The 14,778-nt window shown below is 41.5% G+C and overlaps 1 protein-coding gene across 1 annotated transcript in view; it reads right to left on the reverse strand.

The window, feature by feature from the left end:
* Positions 1-1,134: 1,134 nt before the first annotated feature.
* psme4b (proteasome activator subunit 4b) overlaps positions 1,135-14,778 on the reverse strand; it is a 40,264-nt gene continuing 26,620 nt past the window's right edge. Inside the window, exons 32-47 of the mRNA XM_029279490.2 lie at positions 14,532-14,661; positions 14,289-14,370; positions 13,105-13,258; positions 12,623-12,689; positions 12,410-12,535; positions 11,984-12,136; positions 11,761-11,865; positions 10,176-10,267; positions 9,809-9,940; positions 9,420-9,622; positions 7,801-7,886; positions 7,493-7,621; positions 6,238-6,393; positions 5,010-5,148; positions 4,637-4,770; positions 1,135-2,360 (exon numbers count right to left, since the gene is read on the reverse strand). Of these exons, the coding sequence (XP_029135323.2) occupies positions 2,226-2,360; positions 4,637-4,770; positions 5,010-5,148; positions 6,238-6,393; positions 7,493-7,621; positions 7,801-7,886; positions 9,420-9,622; positions 9,809-9,940; positions 10,176-10,267; positions 11,761-11,865; positions 11,984-12,136; positions 12,410-12,535; positions 12,623-12,689; positions 13,105-13,258; positions 14,289-14,370; positions 14,532-14,661 (2,023 nt within the window). The 3' untranslated portion in view covers positions 1,135-2,225. The remainder of the gene's footprint in view (positions 2,361-4,636; positions 4,771-5,009; positions 5,149-6,237; positions 6,394-7,492; positions 7,622-7,800; positions 7,887-9,419; positions 9,623-9,808; positions 9,941-10,175; positions 10,268-11,760; positions 11,866-11,983; positions 12,137-12,409; positions 12,536-12,622; positions 12,690-13,104; positions 13,259-14,288; positions 14,371-14,531; positions 14,662-14,778) is intronic.

Raw genomic sequence — 14,778 nt, forward strand, 5'->3', positions numbered from 1 at the left:
CCCTGGTTTTAATAAGTGCTTTACATCTCTGGTCATAATGGGGTTAAATACTGAAGCGCTGTTGAAAATAATCATCAGAGAGAAATATGTGAGGCTGCTAGGCTAGGTAGCATGGCTTCTGGATCAACATTTTACTGACGTGCTTTTACAGTGACATGATTTGGAAACCACTTACATTACATCATGACCAGCTCTTCAGTACTGACATTTGGCAGATTCAAAACCTTTCATGAGAGCGGCAGCCATCTTTTTTTATTTCCCCCCCCAAAAACAAATATCAGTCATATGATTGGACGAAGGGCAAAAAACGCGGGAAAATACACCGAGAGAGGCGTTGCAGTTCCACCTCCACCTGTGATTTTTCTTAAAAAGAAGCTTTGGTTACAGCCCATGCTGCCTCCACAGCATCAGCAGGTTTGTAAATGCTGGTTATTATTTAAGATTTGGTGCAGGAAAATAATGCAGTAAGGCTTTCGGGTATCTAGTATTGCTTTTAAACCTTTACTCTCCTGTAGGTCAATCTTCCTTAACGTAATGTTATCACTGCTACATACAGTACAGGCATGACTCACTATTCTGCTTTCTTCTGTGTCTTTTGAGAAGTAACCTGATTAAATCATGCTCCAGCACCAATTCACACCACTGATACAATAATTCATATATAAAACCCATGACTTTCCAATACTTTAGAGAGATTTCTGCAAGGTTAGGTCATATATTGCCATTGTTTTATTGGGAAATAAAAAGCAAGGTCCAGACAGGAATCCTCAGAAGAGTCACATCCCTAAAAAAGCCTCAAAATTATTAAACCAGTTTTATTTGAGGTGAGCCATTTTGCTTACAATCAGGCTGGACGGATGTTTTTCTTTTGCATATTTAATCATAAAATAAAAGATGAAATTGCAGCTCTCGTTACAACACTATCACAGTTGACAGCCGTACGAGTACGCCCTGCTTATTCCACACAGTACTCACCAGATATGCTTCTCATTCTGTCAGCGTACCTCTCAGCACAGTAAACACATCAAAGTCAACATCACTGCATCAGAAAAATCAGCATGCAGACTGAAAATAGTGACAGCTCTATCTTTGATGTTGTTCCTCCTAAATACTCACAAACTCACACACAGATGCAACCAGTTACAAGTGTTTATTGACTGTGGTCTGTAGCAACATGTGTACAACATGTTTGGTTCAAAATGAAATGCTGTCCACACAGAAAGAAACACCTTGTATTTCTATCTGTGCAGAACTATAACCTGCTGTGTGTTATATGAATGTATGCAGATAACCGCAGTTGTTTTTTTTTTTAATGATCAGTATCTCTGACAAACATCTCCACAAGAAATAAAATACACTCCTCTCTTCATAAAGGATGAAGTTAATTTACAGTATTCACAGCAATACAACAGTTAATGATCAGAGAGGAGCTACAACAGAATGTGTTGTATAGGAATATGATACAAGTGGCATTACAGCATCGTTATATCATTTATAGTTGTATGCTTTAAAGCAGGTAATATCACATTTTATACAAGTACAATATATGATTATATATTTTTACTCTTGACTCTTGATCTGCTGTTACAAGTGAATTATACCCAACAAGAGATGAATTAAGTTTCTTATCTTATTCGCACATTGCATGTTAAGTTCTATGTTATACATGTAGTTTTGCATTCAGCGTTTGTAGTTTTCTACTAATATAAAATTGTAGTTTAATGTCATACACTATATGTTCTCTTATATTTACAGAATACAAATTGAGTTCCAACTTTTAAGTATTATTTAAATAACTTTTAAAAGTAGGTACAGTCAAGTACATAAATATAAAATAGAGATTTGAAAATATATTTCTGACTCATGAATATATATTTTTACAAGAAACAGAAAGTAATACATCTATAGGGTGGGTAGTGTAAAGTAAGATGGCCACCTTTGGGGCTGCTGAACTGTTTGTCAGGACAAAATAAATCCACTAGGTTAAATATTGGAAATCACTTTTGCCCAGGACTGCTTGTTTTTTTTTTTTTTTAAATGTGTGCTTGGTTTACTGAAGGCCAACATCGGCGGTGAGGTTCCAGACGCAGGGCTCTCCGCCACTGCAGCAACATCAGAGGTTATTTTAACAGGCGGCACTGAAGAGTGTTCAAAAGTGAAATCATATTTTTGGATGGGCAGGTCGGTCAGTCTGTGTTAGAGGACGTGGGAAGGCAGCTGGCTGTCTAGGCGTAGTAACAGGGCGACACCAGCAGGTCTGTGAGCACCAGCAGCTGGTCATCGGTGAACGACTGACGGTGCTCCTGCCAGTTATCGTGGTGGGTACGCCTGAACTCAGAGAGGGTCTTCTTCACCGTCAGCTTTGGACGAAAAAAAACCCAAACAAACTCATTATTAGCAAAAACATCAAAATAGCGAATGAGTGACATGGTGAACACAAATCTGTGCAGACATAACATAGGCACATGTACATGGGGCACGCACACTAACCACAAGGCCACCGGTGCCCCACATGAGATGTGTTTGAATGTACATATCAGGCCTGTATGATATATAATTACTTCAATATAAAAATAAACAAAGATTAAAGAGTGTATGATGGCTGTAACTCAGTTTTTACGTCTTTCTATTGCTCTTTAATATACAATGTTACACAATACTTGTAACTACTTTGTAACATGTCCCACCTGAAGCCAAAAAAGCTGTTTGTTGTTTTAAACCAACAAATTGGACACAATCAATCTGAAGGAAGCTAACAGTTAGCTTTGGCTTCTTCCAACTGCACCAACAGGTTTTTAAAGCATGGTCACTATACCTTGGCCTCAATCAAACAGGTCAAGTGTGCAAGTGTTCCGAGAGAGAAACGCTTTTTTTGGTTGCGACAAATTCAGACCTCTGCGATGTATTTATTGTGAATGCTCATACTGCGGTAACGACGCCATTGCGTTTTATTGTGCAGCCCTACACCTGAACACTTCAGGATGTTGTTGAGTCTTACGTCAACACTGAGCTCTTGAGCGATTATAGATGACGCCTTAAGAGTCGACAAATAAATTCACTAAGCACAAATGTTCAGAATCTGTCTATCTCAAGCTAGTTAACAGTTCGAACAAAGATGTTATATTTTTGGGGCGCTGGATAGCCTAGCGGTTACGCTGGGCACTCTATGTACGGAGGCCATATAGTCTTCATCGCAGTGGCCGTGGGTTCGAATCTGACCTCGGCCCTTTGCTGCATGTCATTCCCCACTCTCTCCTCCCAACCCTTCCTGTCTCTCTTCAGCTTTCCTATCCATATATTTCTAGTGTAATATATGACACATGGTCATTCTGCAGCGTCGTTAAAGTAAAAAACATACTAACAGTTTCTTTGGGTTATGCCAAAAAAATGCGAATTCCTTTCTTTTATAAAACTTGATTGAAAGCTTATCTGACATGGATTCAAATTGAATAAAACATCATATATGTTTAAACTTCGTATCAGCCCCCTTATGGGTAGCATAGTGCTCTTCTGCTCATAGAGAACTATAATGCTCCATCACTGTAGTAAACATTTCAGAGTGCTGTGTTTGTGTCTCACAATTTGGACATTTCCATTAGAGTCTGCAGTAAACTCCCACAATAAAGAGGATGTTGATTGTTCTTTTTATGTTGCCTCATTTGTGTGTTTGTGTTGGTTTTCTTTTTAGAAGTAAAAAGTTAAGAGCTGATAAAGGCCTTTAAAAAAAACAGCTACAACAATGAAAGCCCCCCCCCCCCCCCGCCCCCCCTCAGATTTAAGAGCGGAGCTGGAACGAGTCTGAACATTACAGCTGAAGAAAAAACAAAGACAGTGATGATGACTTCTGACCTGGAGACAGACACGTTAATATGACCCGCCACCACTGGAGTTTGTTGTTTCATCAAAAGCTAATGAAGTCATAATACATTATTAACGATAAATTGCCACACGTAACAATGTTGAAATTATTTAGAATGAAGCAAGTATGATTTGAAAGGTAGCTTGGCTTAGCAAGGACACAAGACATTCAACCAATAATCAATGTAACCAAGGATGTATACATGATTTAATCATCAAGTACATTTAATATACATGACGGCCGCCGACAAGAATTTTTGATTTCAGAGAGGGAGAGAAGATGCCTGCTGCCTGAAAACCTTAATGGACTACAAATTAGTAAGCCTGAGGAAACTAAAACACATTATACTCCTTTATTTCCTGAATAAAATCCTCCACTTTCATACAGAACTATTCTTTCCAGCAGCTTTTGTAAAAACCGAGTTATTCATCTACTTGCAAATATATATTTTTTAATGTGTTCCTTTGTGTGTTCTTTCTCATCTCTTTCACTTTGCAAGAAGAGAAGTGTCAAATTATCATCATCACCGGCTCCCCATCACTGTAATGTATTATTCAAACTCTGCACTACGGATTACATTGTATGTCTTTTTCATGCCTGAAGTGAGACCAAAGACACAATTTTCTCCTCAATTGGACAATGAAATTGTGTTCTTTCAGCTCACACAGTGTTGAGCTGGATGTTTGTGTGTATATATGTGTGTGTGTGTGTGTGTGTGTGTGTGTGTGTGTGTGTGTGTGTGTGTGTGTGTGTGTGTGTGTGTGTGTGTGTGTGTACCTCTATAGGCTGTGGGTCATTGAGGTGGTCGCTCAGGTTCATCAGAATCTGAGGCATCCAGTCCGGGACATCATAGGGGCTCGACAGAATGCATGCACTGAGGCCGAGCACTCCAGCATGGCGCCGCACCAAGTCTGCACACACACACACACACACACACACACACAAAACACACACACACACAAATGGGAGTTAAAATGGGCCTTAGAATTTCAAGGTTCGCAATTCCCGTGGGATAAGAAAGGGTAATAGGGCAAGTATTACTGTGATTGCCTCATTGTGTTATTTTGACGTGCATTTTGTGTGTGTGTGTGTGTGTGTGTGTGTGTGTGTGTGTGTGTGTGTGTGTGTGTGTGTGTGTGTGTGTGTGTACCTGTGGAGGACAGCTCTCCTCTGGCCTTGGGGAGGGGAGTCTGACTCAGCGTCTGGAGCTGTGTCTGCAGACTGGAGTCCAGGGGGAAGAACTGGCACTGCAGTAAACCACTGAGGGTGGTGCCTGCCATGTCCCTCACCTACAGGGAGGAGAAGGTAAGGAAGGAGGGAGGGAGGAATGTAGGAAACAAGGGAGGGAGACAGAGAGAGTGGGTAATATGTTTTAGATGTGGGTTCAAAATCAGAACAGACAAATAAAGGATGCAGTGGAGAGCAGGAGGCTGTTTCAGGGCGAGAAACGCTTTTGCAATTTATTAAAAGAGGCAAGAGGATCAGTGTGAAAGACGGAGGCACACAGGAGAGATGAGAAGAGGAAGAGGAGGAGGAGGAGGGATGCTGAGTTGAGCCGAGGTAACATTCACTTGCAGAACGTCGCCGCCTTCCTGCATCACTTTGCATAAATTATGAATAAGCGCTGAGTGACGACTGATGTATTGAAATAGACAATGAGACAAAGACAAAAGTCACACAGTCCTACACCTAACACCGTTGACAAAATACTCAAAAAGCCTATTTATAGTGGGAAAGAAACCCCAGGTGAAGTCTGGAGCTTATTGATTTTTCACCTGCACATCCAGCCCAATGAAAAAAAGGAGGTTTTAAAAAGCCCATAAGAGTAAACAAAGATGTGGACTGATCATACGATGCCATAACTCAACAAGGTTTCTGTGTATTCTATGCACAAGCAGCACAGTTGATTTCATCACACTTAATAAACAGACATGAATAATTCATAAACTTAACATTTAGTCAAGATAAGCAGTCAAAAAAATATGCATTTCCTGATGATATTTTGGGAATGAGCTGGCTTTATGACGTTATTTTTGACTTCACTTGAATTACAACCGGCTACAAAGCATGGCAAGGCAGCCATAGTGCTCCATCAACACCCCTGTAAGCACAAAGGAAGAGAAAGGCACCGAATAGGAAAATAAATTAAGAGCTGAGCAGTGAGGTAGAGTGTTATTTTTAAGCTATAACCTGAACAGAAAGAAGGGATTAAGATTTAGTGAGGAAAGACTAGGGGACAATAAGCGCCCATTTATAATCCTGTGACTGTTATACCTTACAGAGGGGCCGGAGCTGTATTAAAGCCAGTGTGTGTGTGTGTGTGTGTGTGTGTGTGTGTGTGTGTGTGTGTGTGTGCTGCCTTCTTGTGCATACATTACCTCGAGTTGTTCATCAAGCAGCAGCTGCATTACGAGCTCACGGATGCAGAGTACCTCCGCAGGAACACTGAGCAGGATAAACAAGTTGTAGAAAACCATAATCTGGAGGTAGGTCAGTACGGAGAAACGGGCGTGCCATGACCTGCTGCCTGCCATCTAGAGAGAGAGGAGAGAGAGACAGAGAGTTTTAAAAAATACAATAAAAGACAGCGTGTGGTGTGCCTGTTATTATGTGGACACAAGTGAATATATTGTGTACATGAGATTAATACTTTATGTGCAAAAGCTCTTCTCTTTTAGTTTTTTTTTTTGTTTTACCTGTCATAAAACTGAAATATGAACAACCATGCGTGAGGTTTGTGAGGCTTTATCTAGGTGCAGCAGTGCTTTGAGCTAAAGCTAATATATGACTGCTCTAAATAAACATGCTTACAGACTTAATGCTTGGCAGGCAGGAACCTGTCCTGATTTCTTTCTTTTATTTGCCTTGGGTGGCTCAATTTGGGAAATGAGTTATGCAGGGGTGGCATAAAGTCGTGTGCATACACGCCACACATCTAAATAGCATGATTTCCCATCTCTTTTTTTATTACTCATATCTACTTTTAGGACGATTAAGACGGTTGTTTAAATCACATGTATAGGTGGCAGTATATTCCTCTTCAATGCTCCTTAAAGGACTCAAAAAGAAAGAAGCACCTCCAAAGGTAACAGACTGTGGAGGACTGCCCCACACAGGCTTCATGTGTGTGGGTTGCACACATGAAGCTGCCTCCACTGTAGAACCAATAAATAAAAAGTTATAGAAAGGAACAACCATCCACCCATGAACAGAGAAGCACATACCAATGAAAACCACAAAACCTCCTGTCCAAGCGGGGCAGCGCCACTCACTCATATCAATCTTTCTCACAAACGAAGATGCATTTCAATAACGTCACCACGACATGAGATGTTGTTCCTACAAGATGAAGTCTGAGCAGCATGTCCACTGGAAACCAAACACCGCTGCTGCAATGCTTCCTTATCCCATCGACAATCAAATATGAATGATGGATGTGTATTTTAAAGGCATTCTCACACACACACAAAAAAAAAACTGCAGCAGAGATTCTATGAGCATCACAAAGTAGGCAAATTAAAAATAGCACAGGTTGTTTTTAGTCTAACAACACCGTGGGCAGCATTAGGCTCAGCACAGTGACAGCAGGCAGGTGGGGCAATGTGTCCGTGTGTTTAAGTGTGTGCATATTACCTCTTCCAGCGCGGCCAGCACCAGAGGGATGTGTTCGGGATACAGCAGGCCCTGGGACATGAGAGAGAGACACGTGCGTGCATCCTGCTTCATCTCATCATAGCTCTCATCAATCTCCACCGGGGCGATCTACAGGGAGAGAGAAAACGAGAGAGAGCGAGAGAGTTAGGTAGACACACAGCTACGCACCATTTTGAGTAAATGAAGAGAGAAATTGAGTTTAATGGGCAAGTAAGATTGAGTGGGTAATAATGCTGCGCTGGGACCTGTGTGTGTGCGTACGCGTGCGTGTTTGTGTGTGTTGTTACCTTGAAGAGTAAAGGCAGGAGCTGTAGTTGCTGCTGAACAGGGGTGGTGAAAGTTCGCCCCGCGCTCGCCATCAACCATTTCAACACTGCAGATTGCAAACACAAACACACAGAAGGAGGGCATTTTGGGTCACTGCCAAATAACAAAAAAAAAACAAAAAAACAACAGCCTCGGCGCTGTGACCTGACTGCATTGCACCGCTAATAAAACACAATCAATCATAATTTAGTGTCTAATGATTTGGATAATCTTCTAACAAGTTATTTATCTGAATAATGGAGACTGGAGTAGTAACCGAAACTGAAAGAGCAACAACACACTAAATACTGAGGCAAGAAAACAGATCTCATTTCAGTGTTTGGGTTGTAACACCATATAATATTCAGCAGGTGGAAATACAAATAGAGGACGGAAATATTAATTCAAAGTTAATGATCTGCTCTGAAACTGTGAAGAATTGTAACCACAGAAACACACACCTGACCTCAAGGAGCAAAATCATAAAACCTGTTTTTATCTTCCTTTGGTAAGGTGGAAAAACCTTTTGCATTGTGAGAGATAAAAATATGGCAATATTTTCTTCTGCTTTTCTTCCTTTTTCTTTAAAATTGTAGCTTTGTTTACTTGGTTTCTCGTGGTTTTAAGCCATTCAGGTGGCTTTCATTATTTTGAGCACAAATGAAAAAATAACAAAGTTAAAGATTTTTGCTGCAACTTTCTTGATGATCATCTCGCCTCTTTATGGAAAGAAATACTGAAGCTGACTTTAAGGGTTCTGATATTTGAAAACCTTCTCCAACAAAACCACAACTGCATAACTACACATCAGAAAAGAGAAGTGATTAAAATGTAGACTATTAAGAATTTAAAAAATACACCGAAAACAACGATTTAGTTAAAGCTCCTTTGAGGAACTTTTTGGCTGTGTTGATTTTAGAAACAAATAATCTCCTGGTTTATATTTTATGTTTAATATACAGTATATATATATATATCACAATGGCACTTGGTTTGGAAAAATGTAAAAAAGGCTGTTTCTGCAGCATGCTCTTTATCGCTTATGTGAAACCTACCCAACAGGACTATCAGGTTTATAAAATAACTATAGAAATGATCAGTCTTCTCTCCGGTGGTCTCGTTTACTACTGCAAATCATATGAAGGATATGAACATATGGAGAGCAGACCTGAGGAAGCCAGAATACTAATTGGTTGTTCGCAATGTTTTATATGAATTCAACTTTGAAGTCTATCTGAACAATCCTCATGTGCTCTGGATTACTCTGATCTTGATATAAACATATCCATACTTCAGTCTGTGTCATTTCCAGACCCTCCAGAATATAACCTTAGACGTCTCTTCATAACTTTTTTTTATGAAAGGCTTATAAAAAGACCTTGAAGCCCCTCTTCATGAACACCTCACTACCTTTTAAAGTAGATGTTAAAGGTAAAATCAATGAGGGGTCACAGCGTCCAGCTTTCACCTGGCATCACTGTGTCAGTCTTTTTCATCAAGAGAACGAGCTGCCCTGGTGTATTTTTTTTCCCCCTCCTCTCCTTCAGTCTATCCCCGGCCTATACCATGTCAGTTTACATGCTTGCATTCACATTCTGACCCGTCTTGAGCAGTTTGACAGCCTGGGTGCGCTCGTCCGTCTCCTGGGTGTTCTCCTCGTGGACGTGGTTGTGGATCTCCGGCTCCGACGTGAGGGGCTTGAGCCGCTCCAGGACCCGGGTGACAAACTCTGCCACGTGGGGGGAGGACGTGGGCGCCGTGTGGGGCAGAGCCACGTCTATCATAAAGATATAGGTCAGGACACTGGAGAGAGAGAGGAGGAGGAGGGAAAAACATAGAGAGGAGGAAAGTGGAAAAAAAAAAAAACAGAAGTTGAGATAAAAAGGCTTAGAATTTAAAAGACCAAACATTGCACACAAGTTAATTAGTTTAACCTTTTTAACCTTGATTATTTAATCCATAAGAGATAACACAGAGTTAATTTAGTACCTTCCAATGCGCTCCCTGACATTCTTATACACCTGGGTGAGTTTGGGCTCCAGGTATGCCAGCAGCCGGTGCAGCAGCTCAGAAACTCTCCACTGCTGCTGGGCCAGACCCCCCTGAAGCACGTACAGCAAACTGACAAACAGAGAGAGAGAGAGAGAGAGAGAGAGAGAGAGAGGGGCAGCGAAGAGGGGGTCGTTGTGTTACTGCAGCACGTCAGCTCAGGTTACCACTGCAGCCTGACATCAGAAACCTCAGAAATGCTGCGAGACATAAACATATACTGTGTGTGTGTGTGTGTGTGTGTGTGTGTGTGTGTGTGTGTGTGTGTGTGTGGTTTTTCATTGCACATGGATGCACACACACATACCTGGCATCTCTGAACGAGCCGCCCTCTCCGCTGAGCGGGCTCTCCATCAGTAGCTCCATCAGCCAGTGGAGTTTCCTCGGGTCCCGGCCCTCCTATTGGACAGCAGACAAAACAAGAAAAAAAGGGCTCAATTTTCTAGAGCAATATTTTCTACTAAGCAACCCTGACTCTTACCAACGTAAACTGTGGCTAAGTACAGCATCATTGTTGGTTCTTAACCTCTTCTTAACATTATATTCAAATGAGTAATAGGACGGTGACTCTCTAATTGACCGCGGTATCTACTGATGTGATGCTCTGAAGGTAAAACAGGACACCCAGGCTAAATGTGGTTTTCCTGAGTGGGATGGTGCCCTCCCTCCCCCCCCCTTAGCTGCACCTGAAGTGGTCCTGGTTGTTTGTGGCAGTTCTAAAGGTTATAAAGCCGCACAGAGGAGGGGAGCTAAGCAATCTAGAATCCTATAAAATAAACAAAGGTTTTCCCAACTAAACAGATATGTACTTCTTTAGGAGAGGGCTAATAATAACACATTACAGGACACATAATAATGTGGAACTGTGATTGATCATTTTATGCCAGAAAATTTCTCTGACTTTTCCTTGAGTTTGAGGCAGATTTAGTCACACTGGCTTCACACATTTTATGTAACATCCAAGTAAACATGGAAAATGAGAATCAAGATGAATGTCAAAAGACAAAAGACAAGCTAGGTGTTATAGTACGTCAGCTTGTGGTCTCTCTGTCGCTCTGCTTCACTAACACACCCACCTCCTACAGATACCCTCTTCTTTTACATTAGTAGCATTCTAATAGAACCTTATTAGCTTAGCATTTAATACACTGTACACCTGCAGCTGATGAAAATCTCATTCATTTCCCAGATATTTAATGATTAAGACACAAAGTTGCCTATTGTCTGGTTTTATCTGGCTGTTATAGTTATTATAGTGCGAGGTGAAAAGTGAAGGGATTAAAGTGAGAACAATTTAAGTTCAGATTGACCTAAATGTCCATAAAACAACTCGTGAAAATCATTTTCGATACATTTCTACCTCGACAAGCTGGAGGAGCGACAGACAGTGCTGTCTCTAGAGCAGGGGTGGGCAACTGGCGGCCCGGGGGCCACATGCGGCCCCCAGGTCAATTTTTACATATCAGTTAATTGGAAAATCTGCCATGAAATCATGAAAACCAGAAATATGTCCATAATAATATTTGATCACAAGTATATATTGAGTTAAATTTGAGACATAATTGACTGTGATGGTTTTTTGTGTGCTACAATGTGGCCCTCTGGCCGTGAGAATTAAATGAACGTGGCCCCTTGCTGTGAACGAAGTTGCCCATCCCTGCTCGAGAGTCATGTTAGCGACACACATAACTAAAGACGGTGAAGAGTCTTAGTGCGGAGATTGTGTTTTCAAAATCCAATTTTCACCCAATTGTTTGTTTCATTGATTTAAAACAAAAATCAATGAACCCTGATGTCCAACACATACACAGATGAATCCCACGTTTCCTCCACAGCCACTACGCCATGTAGCATGTTGTGTACAGTATATTGTACGCATGCGAGACACTCACACAGGCAGTGGCGATGCAGGTGCCCCAGTCTGTGTAGGTCTCCACTGTGATGTTGGTTAAAGCTGTTCTGATCAAAGGGCACAAAAGCTTCCACAGCCTGTCCACCTGACCAAACACACACACAATAATGAAAGTTTTTATTAATATTGACTTTTCTTATCAAAAAGTACTGCAGTGTGTGTGTGTTTATCCGTGTGTGTGTGTGTGTGTGTGTGTGCAGTACCTGGCTGAAACTCCAGAGTTTGCTGCCCCTGATTAGTCCTGCAGTAATCTCACACACACAGCGCTGCGAGCTCTCATGGGGATCGCTGGCAAGCTGCTCCAGGTGAGGCCATAGTAACGGCAGGAATACGTCACCATAGTTACGAAACAGCCCCTGTCAATCAAACGCAGAGGTTGGTTGGATGTAGAGGAACCGTTTTCTCTTTCTTTTCTTTTTTTTTTAACACCCCAGAAAGACAGATTACAGTCATTCGTTTGAGGCAGGGAAACTGTCAGCTGCCTGATGGGAAACAATGAATCACAGGAGTTGATGACACAAATTCCACCTCTTTGTTGCTCAATTCAGCCTGGCTAGACGCGGTATGCTGTGTCACTTCTTCGTTAAAAGGTTTGCCGGATCGATTGAGGCTGAGAGTTTAAATTGCACCTTGAAAAGGCAGAAGCGTCGCGGGTTGAAGCTGTCTTTTCCCTTCCGATCCTCCAGAGAGAGGAACTCCATGAGCTGGTCGATAAACTCCGGGTCCGAGAAATATTCAAAGATGATCTTTTCACCCTGAGTGACAAAACAGACAAATGCCTAAATGTAATAATAGCAATGTTGAGGCGGAAGATGAGGGGAATTTTGTGTGTGAGCACGCACCTCGCTCATCTCTTCATACTGCAGGTCATCTTTTGACTTCTCAGAAGCTGCATAGATCATCATTTCTCTAAAGAGGAGCGGGAGACAAAGGGGAGGCGGCTGTGATTTATAGATAACAACAAACAGAGAAAATATAGACAGACACACACTGGCTTCAAATAAGCAGCGAGGATAAATGAGTGATTAAAAAGCCAGTTAGTCAGCAGGCCCTCCACCTACACATCAATTCCTCTATCTAGGCCAAACAGTAAGCCGTTCAGTCAGCCTTATCTAGGCCAGGCCTCGACAGGAAGTCACTTCGACACCCTGCTAGTTATGCACCCGCCCAGATCAGTCACAGATCAGTCAGTCAGACGTAAAGTTAGCAGCGAAGAGAAGCATCAAATCAGCGCGGCAGTTAAGTCAATCAGCTACTTAGCTCCATCCAAGCAAGCAGTCAATCAGCCGTCCACTTCCTAAATCAACTCCGCTGTCCCCCTCACCTCGGCCATGTGTAGTAGCCCAAGTGTGTTTTCTCCACAAAGTGCTGAGAATCCCACTGCTCCTGACTCAGGGGGAGGTTGTTGCTGTCGTACTGAAGCCAGCAGTTCCCCTCACGATCCCCGACACACACGCCCTCTGGATCCTCCAAACCACCTGAGCACACGTGCAAACAGTAAGAGAACATGAAGAGCTGAAAAACATATCCTACACATATTGACAGCAGCAGCAATAAGATGTATCACAATAAGCCATAAGTGGTTAAACTGACCCCATGAGATGGACTGAGAAGGTTTGGGAAGTTATAAAATGGTACCCCATGAGACTCCAATGAACACTGATTAAAAGATGGACTCCTGCCATCAGCATACTGATTCATCGGCGTGATTTGACTCCACCTACTCATTCTGAATTTTACCTGTATGTTTGCCCGCTCCAACTCAAGGCACCTCTGTGCACATACTTTATATACGCTCATGCGACTACACACCTACACACACATCGGTGCATAACTCCCCTCCATAACCCATACCGTCCCCCTTCTCCTTTTCTTATAAAATGTTTGTTTATTCATCTTTTCTTATGTATAGGTTTTTGCTTTATTTTAAGTACTTTAATCAAAGTTTTTGCTTTGTTTGATTTTTATTCAACGTCGGTAATTATCTTCTTATCATATAGATTAATCTGTAAGGAGAAAAAACGAATTCATTTGATTATGTTGCTGAAACTCAAATTAAAAAAACTGAAATTAAAAAAGCTCCAAACCAGGAGACTACACGTTATAAAAATATACATTATGAAGGACTTGTTTTTCTGTTATTGGATAGATATCTTAGTATCTAGTCTGTAAAGAACGATCTGGAAGGATAAATGGTATTGCAACATGTCTAACATTTGGTATTCACATGACTGAAATGTCATTTGTGTGTGATTTTGTGTTTGTGGTGACTGCAGACTGTTGGTTAGTTTCTCAAATCAATAGGACATATTTTATTTCATGAAAATTAAAATGCAGTTTTATACTTTGTATTTCTTCATTGTGAAATACAAGTAGGATGTATTATGTTATTCATATTCGATGCTAAAGTTGCAGCTGTTACTGTGATGGCTGCATTGAGAGATGGCTAACATTACTGACTTGTCCCTTCATGTATTTATATTGTGTATTGTTTCTGATTAAACTCACTGATGTCTGATGGTTTAACAGCTTCTTTCTTTGTTGGTCTTTTCAGCTGTTTCAGGACTCCGGCCAGCGCTGAGATCGCCACCTACAGGACAGAAATATGCGCGGCGTTAAAGTATCGCTACAAAAAGCAGTTTCTACAGGTCAAGTAAAACAGGCTGTATTTGTCTTCTCTTGGATCTTTTAAACACAAACAATTGTAGATCCAGCTCACACACACACACAAACACACACACAGGCGCAGACCTTGCGTATACTGATGGAGTCATGTATGAGGCCCTGTGTGAAGAAGAGGACGGCGTCGTGGGGCAGAGGATGATCGTCTCGCAGCTGGAGAGACAACAAGTCTGTGGCCATGTGCTCAAACTTCCAGGGCCTGAGACAAAAAACAAGCGCAAGCAGAGAAATGTTTTTGGGACAAAATTTCTTGTGGTATCTCACTAAACATCTGTGGTTATTCTTGGCTCGAGAAATCTATTGAGTTTCTTTTAAA

Source organism: Labrus bergylta, chromosome 21 (genome assembly GCF_963930695.1).
Source record: "Labrus bergylta chromosome 21, fLabBer1.1, whole genome shotgun sequence".
Taxonomy (NCBI): Eukaryota; Metazoa; Chordata; class Actinopteri; order Labriformes; family Labridae; genus Labrus; species Labrus bergylta.